General features: G+C 39.6%; 1 protein-coding gene across 2 annotated transcripts in view; it reads right to left on the bottom strand.

The window, feature by feature from the left end:
- Positions 1–15,106, bottom strand: part of CNTN4 (contactin 4) — a 669,413-nt gene that overhangs the window by 101,861 nt on the left and 552,446 nt on the right. For both annotated transcript variants that reach the window (XM_045024546.1, XM_045024545.1), the window contains 3 exons: positions 10,922–11,058; positions 9,229–9,358; positions 3,139–3,289 (listed from right to left, as the gene is read on the bottom strand). In XM_045024546.1, the coding sequence (XP_044880481.1) occupies positions 3,139–3,289; positions 9,229–9,358; positions 10,922–11,058 (418 nt within the window). The remainder of the gene's footprint in view (positions 1–3,138; positions 3,290–9,228; positions 9,359–10,921; positions 11,059–15,106) is intronic.

The following is a 15,106-nucleotide window of genomic DNA, read 5'->3' as shown; positions in this document are numbered from 1 at the left end:
CTATTGACCAATATGGTAAGTGGGCTCAGAACCCTACACAGAAATGGGGAGGAGCTTTCTTGAACCAGTCAGAGAGAGACTGGGAGACCCACAGACACACTGGAGGATCTGAGCTTTGTGAGAAGAATGAAAGCTGGATTGTCTCTGTTCCTGTAACTTACAGGGAAAGCCTATGTAACATAGCTTGAAGGGAAGCATAAGATTAGATAAAACTAAATACGCATGCAGGCTGTTTGTTGTTTTAAGATCCATTTTTCTCTGACACATTGTTCCAGCTGCTAAATATGAGTACTTTGTATGAAGAAGGCTGTTGTTCAATATCACTGGCCATGGATTCCTGAAGGGAGGATCAAACAGATGTCCACAAATCTATTTGGACTTGCAGAGTGATAAATGGTTAGTATATATGGGGTAATGAACTCAGGACCTGCTCTACGGGCTTGTCTACATGGCTAGTATGTCAGAGCATACTACAGAATTTTTAGTGCACAGTTCACATGGTCAGTTAGCACGCAGCAGGCTAGTGCACTGTAGATTGACACCCTGGCTTGCTGCACATTAATTCACTGGGTAGAGAAGCCCTAAGAGAGAGAGGACTGCATATTTCCACCCCAAAGCAAGTAATTGCAAGACTCGAGATCTGAGCTGGGTGCATTCAGAGACATTTCCATGGTATGGAAAAACGAAAAGTGGAGGGGGAGGGGTGCAGGGAAAAAAAACCCTCTCAATATTTGGTGCCTTTAAAAAGTTTGAGTTTGAATTTCATTCTAACAATAAATGAAATGTAGCAGATGAGAGAGTTTTTTATATTTCCAAGCAGCCAGCAACCCCAGTGGTACCCAGTTTTACATCTGGGCGTGTAGGTTATCATGGATTTGTAGTAATAAATACAGTACGGGAAACTTAGAAGGAAAATTGTCTTATTAAGGCATTAGGGCTGGTAGAAATAATTGGAAGAACAGTAATACTATTTGGGTCCATATGAAAGAATATATTGATGTCATGCTTCAGATCTTGCATTAGTCATCATTATCTTCTTTGCTATTTTTTCCACAATTGCATCTGGCTCTTGCCTGCTTCTCTCCAGTGAATATGGAACAGATGGAATACTGTGAATTGCTAAGGCTTTTATGAATGAGTAGTTAATATATCGTAGTTAATCTGTGTCCTGTTGAACCATTCATTTATTTGATTATTTTTTCCCCATTAGAAGCCAAAATGATCCCACCTTCATGAAATATTTTGGTGAACCACACTTGCTTAAATTCAAATGGTATCTATTACCTTCCAACTCCAACTGTTCTGTATCCAACCCTTTTCTAATAATAACTATAGGAGTTAAAGGAGAGTTTTCATGTTTTAGTTCATATTTTCTTCTGGGAGGATAAGGTTAAAGTCCAAAGAATTGTGCTTGGTCAGCATTGTATCACAGTCAGAGTAAATATTTAGATGAGAAATATATATTCATATACTTTTCCTTCTAGATAGTAGCCCTTTGTCCAAACAAACCAAGCCTCAGTCACCTCCCCACCACTGCACATGAGAAAATGTGCACAGGTGATGCTTATGCAAACTCCAGATACCGAGTTTGGCTAGTGCAGAATGCAAGGAGAACAGTGAGCTCACAATTCTGAGACAGTAAAGGCTTAAATGTTCAACATTTTCTATTCTCTTTACAGTCTTTTGTCTGAAGAATACGATATCTCAGTTTTAAAACCCAATACATCCTGAGTCCTAAGCACTTTTTTATAACTTTAATCTAGACTTGCCTCATAGTCTAGTTGGCAGAGATAGCTCTATACTTCATCCACAGGATAAGACTGAACAAAACTCTGCAGTGCTCATCCAGGCACAACTTGCACTTACTTCAATGGGTTCAATGCATGGTGTAGCCCACTTTAAAGAGGGAGTGGGGCAAAATGATTGGCCAATTGAAAATGGCATCTTGAGAGTTCAAAGCAAACAGCTCATAATGCATTAGCTTAATAAATAAATGCCAGCTATTGCAAAGCAATGAGCACCCTTATCTTCATCATGTTTTAGCATCTGGCCATAAATGAGCCTAAATTTTGACATACCCATTCTAATGTTTGCAATGAGAATGGGGTTATTACAGGTAAGCAGTTCAGATAAAACAAAGCATGAGGCTAGAATTTCAGGTGAACCAAACCTGAGCCAGTCTAAGCTCTGAAAAAGGTTGGTACATATTTTGAAAAGTAGTATTTGGGCACTTCTGCATTTGCTGATTTCGCGCATGACTGATTGAAGGATGAAGGATAAAGTCATCCTTGTGGGCAGGTGAAAGCCAACAGTACCAGAAGCTTTGACAATTTCCACTGACAATATTTTAATAAACACATAGAGCTACATGCATTAATTTTAAGAGCTATAAAATGTCAGCTATCTGCTAGCAGTACAGGATTCTGCTAATTGATCTAATGCCACCAAAATTGGCATGTAACACTATCTCATAAATTCCTTGAGACAAGTTTTCAAAGAATGGTTTCTATTTTTTTCCTGTGCATAATTACAAGCACAGCTATTGCATAAATTGGGTAGATAAAGCCATCAGATATCAAAACATTCAGTACCAACACCTGACTGTATGTGCAAAATGTGCATGTGCAAATTTAGAGGCCATGTTGAGGCTGGTTGCAAATATCATCCTTGGTATAAAATAAATGTGACTTGGCCACTCAGAAAGTACTGTCTCCAAGTCAGACATTACAATTGCCAAACTAGTTACTGACCCCAAATAATTGCTGTTTGCTGGGCGACTGAATAATTTACAAGGGGACAGTAATTTGCAGTAGAGAGTTTCATGGAAAGGATCTCCTGGGAAATCTTTTTGAAGAACTATGGCTATATGGAGCAATCCAAAAGCAAAATATTTGCTCTAGACTATATCTTTAGTGGATAAGCTTCTTGGCAGTTTTTTTAAAACACTAAACAGAGCCTGGGATAAACACAAGAGGAGCAGATCTCCCACCCCAAATACCACAGATTGAACACTAGCTGTTTTCACATTTATTTGCAAGTCATTTCCAGGAAGCTATTAATGACCATTTTAGCTTTCATTGCTGAAAGCCCTTGGGTTGGAGCAAGGTAACAAAAGTAATGGTTACTTTAAGAGTTTACCTCTCATTTTCTCTTAGGATCTCTTTTCCTTTCTTCCAAGTATAAGTAGGTCTGGGGGAAGCTTTTGGCTTACATTCTATGATTACTTCACCGCCCACTTTAACAAGAGTTAATCTTTTCAAGAGGGTTTTGGAAAAGTCTGGACCCAAAGCTGAAAAACAAAAGTAGAAGAAGCTTAGAATTCACTCTGGAAAGAACCAATCAGTTTTTTTAACATTAGAATATTCTGGTGTATCTTCTCACCAATTTACATTTGTAACTTCTGTAATTATCAGCATCAGGAGCTACACATGCAGATTGATTAGGAAAATAGATACTTCTGTGCTTAAAAGCTTAATTTATTTGGAAAGATATACTTAATAGCAAAATGTATTGGTAACGAAACCTAAAGATCATGGACCAAATATTCAGCTGGTGTAAGTCAGTGTAGCCCTAATAAAGTCAATGGAAACTTGCTGATTTACACCACCTAGGGATCAGGCTCCCTTTATATAGTGCAATTTGGAGAAGCTCACATCAGAAATACTTATATGTGCAGTGGGTGTCATTCTTCCATGTTTATAACATAACAGTGTGTGGTGACGATGAAAATATGCTAAGATGCCTAACAGTACACAGGAGATTACAGATCTCTTCCCCAGTACTGTGTGTGCATAATACAACAGTATGCAGGGAGGTGATTGTTGCCATAATTATGGAATGGAACACATAATATAGGACAATAAATGCTGTGATTTGAATAGGGGTTGAGTGACTCAGGGAATTTAGTGGGACATTTAGGTTTTCAGCTTTTTTTTTATTATAACATAAATGTTTCTTGTTTGAACACTTTTTACTGTGGGTACAGTGATCAGCTTTAAACTTTCAGCATTTGCAAACAATTACTCCAGAGCGGTTTCTGAGATAGCGCAATTTACTTTATACTTAGAATGCCGAATAAAAGTGATATCTCGGTTTCCATCATGTTGGAGCTCTTGGCAGATGTTGACATGCTAATAGTGTCTACAATTTAACGAGTCAGAAAAAGTAACATTTATATTCAAATAAGCTGCATAGTTTTGTATAGATACAAGAACCGATTCTCCTTTTACTCTAGCGTAAATAAGCTAGAAGTACTATGAAGTCAGTGGAATTACATTTGTATAAAACCAATTTTAGGTCAAAATAAGCCCCATAGTATATAAATATGTTCATTGGGTTCAGAATCAAACTTAACACACATAGTGACAGTTAAAGGGTTTGATAAATATTTTTCAGCTGACCAAATACATCTTTATCTACTTGTCCCAAACCCAAAATGAAGCTTTTTGACTGAACTTGGTGCTCGCACTTTCCTCCTCCCCCTCGATCTGTAAGTCATCCAGGATTTTGGGAACAAAAATCTTGTTACACAGCAACATTTACTTCAGGCCTTCTTAAATACATCTGCACATTTTACAGATGCACCCATTTGCATGAACAATCGCCTACACAGGCATGTGCAAACAGAAGTGCCTGGAAATTTGGAAGATGCAAGGAAGCCTGCTGAAAGTTTGGTCCATTTCAGTAGACATTCAAGTTTTATTTAAAAAATATGTTTTATAATTCAAACCACAGGTGTGGAAAAAACAAATCAAACTAAGTAAAAAAACCACATTTTGTAGGTGTCCCCTGAAGACTTCATTCAGAAACCCACAGACCACCTGGAACAATGATCAATTCTCTCCATGCTCACTGGATAGTTTGTCAGCTGTGGCTAACCTGGAAGGTTTGTGCAGTATAATGGAAAGTACTAGGACTTAACACAGAGTGTCAAGCCAAGAGTTTGTGACTTGAATTATCTTTAAGCATACAGTACATTTTGTTTGCTAAAATGTCTTCAACAACTTCCAGAATTCAACTCAGTTATGGAGTACATACTGTATTTACTATAATTAACACGTATGCACAAATCCATGTTTAAAAAATGGCCAGCCCTATAAATGTGACACCTACAAACTTTTGAATACAATGCTTTGGCACCATGTTTGGCTTTTAAGAGTTCTGACATTCATTTTGCATTCTATTTTCAAATCTATTGTTATTGCTCCAATGCACGATTGCCCTCACAAACTCCCTTCTAGGATGCAGACCTTTTGTTTGCTTGTTTGTTTTGGCAAATAATTTCTGCTGGATAATACATCGAACTTCGTAGCCAAAATGCTTTGTGGCAAAAATTAAAAACTTTTTCATGTTATGGCATATAATTCTAGAAGTGAGCCCAAAGATTTGGTTTGGCTCGGCAGTTTTGTGTTACCCCGCCACTTCAGGAGAGTTTTAATTCACTGTTTATAGATCAAGTAGATGTTACACATAATGATCTAAAATCATGGCCGTAGTTTGGGGAGGGACAGGGAGGGAGGTATTGCCCCCCCCCCCAAATGCAATCTCAGGTAGGCACGGATTTTGCCCCCCCCCTCATGCATAGTCCCATTGTCTGCACTGGTGCTGCCCCCTCAAATATAGAAGTCAAACTAGGCCTAGGTCTAAAATGCTCCTGAAGCAGCAGAGTAGCACAAAACTGGAGAGTAGAACCCATGAGAGAATTCTTTTATCTCCAGTTTCTGTGAATCTGTGAGTCAACTAACATCTGGGCTGTCTTGCCTTTTATGTGTAATCATAGATGGAGAGTTCCATTTTGGCATAGAGGAAAGTACATACGGTATGTTATATAGGAGATTATCAAAGTACCAGAAAAACAACAGTGGAGTCAAAAAACCTTTCAAAATAGAAGACACACAGTGAGGACCTCTACATATTAATATACTATATATATCAGAGCTGGTCACATTGCTCTTTGAGAACAATATTAATTACCAATTTTCAAATAAAATGTGCCACTTTTTTTCGATTGAAAAATAATTTGGAATTCAATTATTGAATAGATCAGTTACTTTTAAATGTTTACGGAACTGTTTAGACAACTCATTTTCAGAGTATGGTTTGCTTGTAAAGTGTTTGCATTGACTATTCACTTTTGTTACTCGTATACACGTGTTCTGTGTATAGTAACCCAAGTCACACAGTACTATTGTTTTTGCTCCCTGATGGTATGCGATGGCTGTAACTTTTTAAACTGGAAAATAATGAACACTACATTTATTGCAGAATCATCATTCTTGTCATTTTCTGTGTGTGTGTGCGGAAGGGGGGGGGAACCACACAAAGCGTACTATGATTTACGTATAAGATACTGAATACTCAGCAACAACCTAAATATTTGTGAACAGATAATATAACCCTAGGAATCACAGAAAATTGAACTCAGGTCTTGGATTTACCAATATATTTGTAAAGCAGGTTTTTCGGTATTCTACTAGTTCTTCTATTTCAAGCATTTATTTGGAACAAAGAACTGGTCTTAATATAGAAGAAGGATCAGTTCCTCAACAGCACAGTCATTGCAACCTTAATGTGAAGAAAGCAAATCTAGAATTAAACATATCTTTCTCTTGATCTGCAGGCTTTTAAGGCTAACTCTTTAAGGTCCTTGCTAGTTATGCATGGAGCAGTTCTCTTAGACTTGTTCTACATTTGAGCTTGATGAAGATGGAAAACATTGTATGTAAAGACCCCAGGCACTCTTTGCTTATCCATTACAATTTTTGCAGAGGCCCTGATGAAATGGGGTATAATACAGAATAGGACTGCCATCAGACAGGCAGAGTGTCGTACTAGCACAGGGATTTACTGAAGAGGCACACAGAATAGAGAAACAGGGATTTTGTTTGCTGCTTTAAGAGATGCTGACCTTGATGAGTTGGGTTTTCTTAGAGGTGAAGGATCAGGGCAAAAGCCATCTAAAATCCATCCCAGTTTCCTGTGTGGATATGGGAAGCCACTGCACTATACACTTTCCTCTCTGTGTTCTCTAGGGGCTATTGTTAGGATCACCCACCAACTCCACAATATACTGGCCTAGAGCCTCAGCGGCAGCCAAACACTGGAAAAGTAAAAGTGACTTTCAGCCATGTTTCTGTACTCCTGATCTTAGGGCTGTTGTGAATTGGTCCAGGCCACAGGAATGAGAGAGCAGTCTCAGGGCTACTCTAAATGACATCAGCTGCCAACAGCTCCAAGAGGCCATTCTACCATCCAGAGATTATTAGGGAACAGGTAAGCCCTGGATCTGCCCCTTTTACCAAGAGCTGCCTGAATGCAGGGAAGAACCAGGGTCTTTATCTCATGCTACGTTCTGCCTACCTTACAAGGCTCATTTGTATAACAGTTCTGAATAGACTGGAAAAGCATCAGTGGGTTTATCTGGATTTCTTTTATACAGTAGGCAACATGCCCAAAAAATCTTATCGCTGTGAAGCCTAATTTGTTGAACACAATTGTACTTTCCTTGAGCAGCAAACTCCCAGATGAAAATGTTTTTTTCTATGTAGGCATCTCTCAGGTTGATAAAAGGATGACCTACATTGAAATGTGATGTGCAGAACACACCTCGTGCCTTGTTCTTAAGGACAAAGCAAACAATGGTACTGAACATTCTCTTTGAAAACTCCTAAAACTAGATTGCTTAAATCAGAAACTCTAGTTTCCACTTGGAAATGCTGCATGTAATCTGAGCTCTTTATTAGTTCCCTCTTTTCTCTCTGATGGAAAGAACTTTCCCAGCATTGTAAGCGAGCAAATTAGCTACTCGCAAACTTATACTGAAGGAAGGAAGGAAGGGCAGCTTTCTAATACAATGCAGGACTAGGAGTCTGGAGACATGAGTTCTATCCCTGGCTCTGACATACACCTCCTGGAAATCCCTTTAGGTTTGATTCTGATCTCACACCAGTTTTATGCTGCCTATGAATACTATGGGGCTACTCCTGATTCTCACCAGAATAAGTGAGAGGAGAATCAGAATTAGTCTCTCTGTGCTCCAGCTTCCCCTTCTGCAGATAAGATAAGGAGACAAGATTTCTAGTTCAAAGTGATGGTCTGAGGCTCAGTCCATGGATCCTTGTAAAACTGTCTGGTTGTCTCCTCATTATCTAAAACTCTTTTTATTTTATGGTATGAAGGGATAGCCAAAACCCCTGGTTAAATGGAATTTACAATATGCAACACCAATGAACAGCCTGGATTTGCTCTAGTGCTACACAAATTGACCCTGATTTTCCTCTTGCTTACACCAATTTTACCAAGTGTAAAATTACTCACTTACTTCAGTGAGTTACTCTTAATGTACTCCAGTGCAATAGAGGCCAATATACCAGGTCCAAAGTGTTTGGCCTCAGAGTGCATAACACTTTTTAAATTTCCATGTGTGGATTGACAATCACTTGACAAATGAGCTGCTCAGCACACACTCATAGTAGACTGTTGCAAAAAAAAAATGCATAGAACAATTGACTATAAGCAGACATATAGGAAGAACTGCAATTTTACTATTGCAATACATTGACACAATTTATAGCTGTCATTATGCTCACTAATATGGATATATAAGATGGGCATGACCCAATGAAGTCAGTCTGTCTCTTTCTGTCTTGGGGTTTTATATTGCTTTCCACATAAAATTAGTAGCAATAATGAAGTCCCTACGAGATGTTACAGAGTCTCTGGCACTTCCCTTTTTGTGGTGTCAAAACTCTGCTTAAGGTAGAGGTCTTTTAAGGATTTAGGGGTTGAAGAGGGTGTCAGCATTGTGAGTGTCACTCTTAGGATGAAAAGGCTATTCAAAGAGGAAAGTTTTGCAATGTTTCCTAAAGAGATTCAATTCAGACTCGGTATTCAATAGACAGATTTACTGAGTTCAACATGGATCAGGTCCCAACTGCACTATCACTGGTTCCCACTGTCTTATTAAAAGGCTGATATAGGGGCTTCTAAACACCAAGAGGTGTATGGTACACCACCAACTTTCCATGCTCAGGTAACTGTATTAACAACCAGATTGACTGATATGGGGAATTCTTTATTCTGTGTATCTCCACCTGCCTCAATAATTTTTATTATACTTGTTTTCTTGGTGCTGGAGGTATACTGATGTACTCTTGGCAGAGACATTTAAGCTTCACAACATTGGTATAGGTTACAAGAGATTTTCGGTTTTTAGGAAAGGAAACTCACCAATTACACTCAACTCCGCACTGGTGAAAATGACTCCATGTCTGTTTTCTGCTACACACTGATACATGCCTGCATCTGACAGATTCACATTTGTTATTGTAAGTGCTCCATGTTCTATCTGAATTCTGTCCTGTAGAACAACAAAATAAATAAGGAAACCTCACCTTAGAATTTATATATTACAGCAGCTGTGTCATATCTTATATCACAGGGGACAAGAAAAAAATAGTAATATGAACAATTTACATGCTACAATCTATTTGTCTGTCAACTAAATTTATATCAGGTTAGACGTTAAATGGAAAAACCAATACCGTAGTTGGTAAATGCAATTTAAATTGGAGGACTCTCCCTTGAGTTCTCATTGATTTAATACCTAAACCATTCAGATTAATATCCCCTTCAAAGAGATAAACTCGAATCTAAAAATGCACTTCTGTTTTAAGGTAGTGTATCATGGTCAAATACATTCTTGAGAGCATTTAAAACAGTTGAGTTATTAGCCTGTAGCCATCTGAAGGTTAATAGGCATAGTAATCATCTTAGGTGATGCAGGGAGAAACATTTAAAATCAGCTGCAGTTTACTGGGGAAAAAATGTAGATGTTAATAATTTAATGATCCTTTACTTTATTTCTGCCACTAACGTGATTTAAGAACAAGACCATCTGCTAGTGACCAGCATGAAGTAAAATTAGCGTGTGGAACAAAAGACCATGGTATCATTTCTCAGCCTAAGGATATGGAACTCATGTTATCAATTTTAATAAGTACAGCAAAATGTTCCCTCCCACCCTGGGAGTTCTGCCATTTTAAAAAAAATAAGGAATATAAAGAGCTATTGGCTTTCTACTTGGCTGCAGGGTGGCAATTTAATGTTTGTGCAATCTTTATTAGAACTTGATCCAATCTAGGCAGCCATTTCCTTTCACATTAAGTGGAGGGAGAAAAATGCAGGCTACCCTGATAACCCTTTAGTAATTTGCTTTAGTTTTGCTGTATAATTGAGACAATCCTGGGACTCAAAGTTGCCCTCTAGTGAGAGAAGGAGTGGGGTGGGGGGAGAGTGAGCTTTAGCCCACACTTCTATGGCTTGCTAATCTGTAGGCAGTTCTTCATGGCACTGCTAATGGCAGGTCAAGTCTCTGGTCGCCTGTACAGGAACAAATCTGAACAAGAGGAATTGGATTATTGTTCAGAGACTGGAGGAAATGCCAAAGTTTCATTAACATTTGAAGTTCAGCTGAAAACTATCAAATTAAAATCATTGTATGTCCCAAACCCCCGCTGATTTTACTGGGGCCTCTTGACCATCAGATTAGTATTATGAATTACTCTTTCCACAGAGCTATAGATACTTGTAAAAGTAGAATTGTTTAATGTAACCTGTTTTCCCTAATATAAATCTCTTCTGGACCTGTCCTGAAGCCTTCCTCATCATCCTACAGAAAGTAAAGGACTATTTTTCTCCAATACAGGAACTCAATGTCATACAATGGCACTGACCCACGAGGGTAGAAAATATGCTCTAGCTTGAATTTTAAGGCTCCATCACTGTTTGAACTTCTATTTCAAAGGCAGTGAACTATGCAGACATGAGAAATTTGCCAAATCAGCAGAATCCATACAGAACATTCTGCAAGAGACCACCTCGTTCAAAGAACACAGGCATTAGACTTCAGAAATATTCTTACCCGAGGCATCAGTGGTTCACCATCCTTTAGCCAGCTGTATGAAGGCTTTGGTCTCCCATTTGCTTTACACTCCCAAAAGATGCTTTCATCTATAGCTTTGTGCGCATCACTTATTTTCTGAATCCAGTTAGGTGGTGCTGCAATGTAGAAAGTAATGAATAAAACCACGTTTGTAAACAAGAGTCTATTTTCTAGATGCCAGCAAATCCCCCAAATAGCTTTCCTCAAAGAATCACATATTTAATACTATTGGATTTGCTTTGAGGATTTTTTTCTTAGGGGTCCAATTCTGCTTCTTTTGAAGTCCATGGGAACAGGATCAGGACCTATAGTTTCCCAACTTTTATTTTTAATATAAGTATTTAATTAAAAAAATCGCATCTTCAGGAATGAAGTACTTCAGCACATGAGAAGTGCCATTGAAATAAATGGGACTCCTGGCATGCTTAAAGTTAGTGCTTTCCTGATGTTTTCACGAACTGAGCCTAAGTGACTTGCTGGATCGCGGCTCTCATTCAAAACCCTTTACGCTTTGGGATTCACATTCAAGCACTATTCTCAGTCATGCCCCTGTAATGGGCCTAAATTCAAATTTTGGATAGTTAGTATTTAGATTTAATTGCAGATCCTAATACCACATCTTGGCCTCTTGCTCATTTAGGGACAGGTCCTGCAAAACTTGAGCTACTCGTGTGAATAAAGGATACATGTGTATAAAAAGGCATTTCATATCAATAAGGGTTCAGAGGATTGGGACCTTAATACAATAGCTTTTAAAGTACTGACTTCACATACTTAATCTTCTAAAAAGATCTCCGTGAAAACTGGCATTTGTCATTCTCAGGTGTCTGTATAAACCTTTTCCTAGTCTTGTGTCAGGTAGGTTTTCACACCCTGAGATTATCCATACTCAAAAGAGAGAGCAAATTTCTGCTGTAAGTCTCAAGTTTTGCTGGAAACCTTGAAAAAACACTGAGTTTATGTTAGCGCAGGTTTGTGTCCAGTTCACTGCCAAAACCCCAGTGACCCTTTAAAAAACAAACACCTCAGTCTGAGCTTCAGGATTGTACTAAAATCAGATGTGTTTCAGGTTTTTCTTAAAGATAGATTTCCCCTACTTCAAAACAACAAACAGAACCTGAAAGAATTAAAAAAATATATTTTACCAGCAGAGGTCTCCAAGAACCTGGATAATATTTTTCTATATTTTCCCTCGATAATCAGATAAAACAATTAGGATTTCTCAAACAAAAGACAACAGCTTTATAAATCCCGTTTAGACTGAGATGAGGTTTGACAGAATAGATGAAAAAAACAAACTTGATAACAAACACAAAATGTTAAGTTGAATGGAAAGTTGACATCACTACACTTTAAATACTGCTGCGTCTGTCTTTATATGTTCCTGCTGATAGACCCAAGAAACCTCAGAGAGCTGGGATACTTTTTAAATGTTCTGTCTGGGGAATTAGTCTCAACTGATGTTGCTGTTCATGACAGATATGCACCTAATTCCGCATATGCCACATTGAATATTTCCCCTCCCACTGTGTCTATAAACAACAAACCAAAGGGGGAAAAAACACAGAAATTTGCATAGAATCTGAAATACACCACAGAAATACTCAGTGGGGATTACAAAAGCAGAAAGGCAAACTTAATATGGTGAAACAATGTTAATGTAAAAGCAGCAAATTTCCACTACTTGCATCCGAAGAAGTGGGTATTCACCCACGAAAGCTCATGCTCCAATACGTCTGTTAGTCTATAAGGTGCCACAGAACTCTTTGCCGCTTTAACATATCCAGACTAACAAGGCTACCCCTCTGACTCTTGAATGTTAATGTAGAATTTAAACTGACGTCACAACCGAAAATGGAGAGGTGGACAAGGTTTACCCCTCTCCTCCTTTCCTAGTGTTATGCTTAAGGCAGGGGCGAACAAAGTTTTTGGCCTGAGGGCCACATCAGGTTTCCAAAATTGTATGGAGGGCCAGTTAGGGGAGGCTGTGCCTCCCCAAACATCCAGGCGTGGCCTGGCCCCCACCCCCTATCTGACCTCCCCCTGCTTCTCGCCCCATGATGGACCCCCCCAGGACCCCTGCCCCATCCAACCACCCCTTCTCCTGGACTTTCCCCAGAACCCCTACTCCTGACTGCCCCCCGCTGCCGCATCCAATCCCCCTCTCCTTCCTGACTGCCCCCCAGAACCCCTGGCCCCATTCAACCCCCCTTGTTTCCCACCCTCTGACCACCCCCTATCCACACACCCCACCCCCTGACCACCATCCCAAACTCCCTTGCCCTCTATCCAACCCCCGCCCCCGCTCCCTGCCCCCTTACCACGCTGCCTGGAGCACTGGTGGCTGGCGATGCTAGAGCCGCACTGCCCAGAGCACCAGAACATGCAGCCGTGCCACCTGGCTGGAGCCAGCCACGCCACCGTGCAGCACAGAGCACCGGGTCAGGCATCCCCGCCACCTAGTGCATTGCGATGGTGGCGCAGTGAGCTGAGGCTGCAGGGGAGGGGGAACAGCAGGGGAGGGACCAGGGACTAGCCTCCTGGGCCAGGAGCTCAGGGGCCGGATAGCAGGGTCCCACAGGCTGGATGTGGCCTGTGGGCTGTAGTTTGCCCACCTGTGACTTAAGGCTTGTTCAGAACATGCATCCCAAGAGAGACATAAAAAGGGGAGGCTGTGAAACAGAGCAAGATGGGTGGCAACTGTCTAGCCCTGTACTGAATAAGACATGAAGTAATGAGTTCCAGCATACATTCCTTCTTTCAGTGCAACAGGTTCCAAGATTTAATGCTATTTGCAAGTTACAGCTGACAGCACAATTCGTTTACATGGCTACTATTACTATTAGCATCTAACTCATAACTTTGAAGAAAGCCTTAGGATACTCTATGTTATAAAAGGTGCTCTATAAAAACCTCCTTTTTGTTTTGTTCATTTCCCATTTCCCAATAAAACAAGTTGCTCTTTTTAAAAAATAGACAAAGTAATCAAAAGCAGCTCCCACATTAATGAAGAAAATCTACATAATCTGTACAGTGTGCTCTGTGGCATAGTTATATTGGAATGTCACATATAAATGTCTCAGGTGAAATGATAAGAACTCATTCTATAATAGGTGAGATTTTAGATCTTTCTTTTTCCTTTTGTGGCTATCAATCTTACATTCCTTGCATAAGCAAAGATTTCACCCATGCAAATGGCAGATTTTTGCCTGTCCAGTCCTGGATTGAAGGACTGAGCCAGTGTTTATTAACTGGAAGGAGCAATCTGATCCCTACTTTTAGAACGTTCCAGTCTTTATTTTATTCAGGTTACAAAATCTTAAATCCTAATGCAAGTAATTGCATTGAGACTCTCACTTCTGATGCTGGAAATGATCCAAGCAGCTACAGAAGCTATTTATTATAATCTCTTGTGCAGCACCTGTGAGCCACAGACTTGAACCATAGTTCAGTGTTCATCCATTCTAGTTATGTGAACTGGTTAAACTTTTTATCCTAATGCTATTTATGATGCAGACAGCTATAGTGAAAGCTTAGTAGGTCAATAATAAATCTCAGTGACAACAGCAGGGCCCATTGTTTCACAGGAATGCAGTTCTTTGCTTCTCTTTGGGAGACATTCCTAATTAGGTCAAACTCTCCATTGAACCGCTTGTTCTAGAGAATACAAGACATTCTCCTAATTTAGTCTAATGTAAAACACCAGGGCTGGTTCATGAAATAGGTGTGTTTGAGCCACCAAAACCAGCTGCCATAATATAATGAAATTTTGACGTCCTCCCATTGGGGGTCATACAAAGAAGCAGTAAAGTGATACAAAGCTTCAAGCAGGCTAATTAAAAAAAAAATAGAATAAGGGTGTAAGGCCAGGTGTGCACTACAAACTTTTAACGCCACAGCTCTATAGGTCTGGGGTGTGAAGAGGTGTGATGTGTGACTGACATGGCTGTGCTGGCAACAGCTGCTAGTTTAAAGGCAGCTATATTGAAAAAACTGCTCCTTTGTTAGTAGAGCTTTTTCCAGACCCCTGAAAACCCCTGAAGGGAAAAGCTAGGCCATTAGAAATCATAAAACCAGCATGGAAGCTAATTTAAGAATGATATTAACGTCACAAGAAATTGGGATATGTCACATCTATGAGAGAAAGGAAAAAAAGGGCAAGAA

This window comes from Mauremys mutica, chromosome 7 (genome assembly GCF_020497125.1).
Source record: "Mauremys mutica isolate MM-2020 ecotype Southern chromosome 7, ASM2049712v1, whole genome shotgun sequence".
In the NCBI taxonomy this organism is placed as follows: domain Eukaryota; kingdom Metazoa; phylum Chordata; order Testudines; family Geoemydidae; genus Mauremys; species Mauremys mutica.
This window is presented reverse-complemented; position numbering and strand designations above follow the sequence as displayed.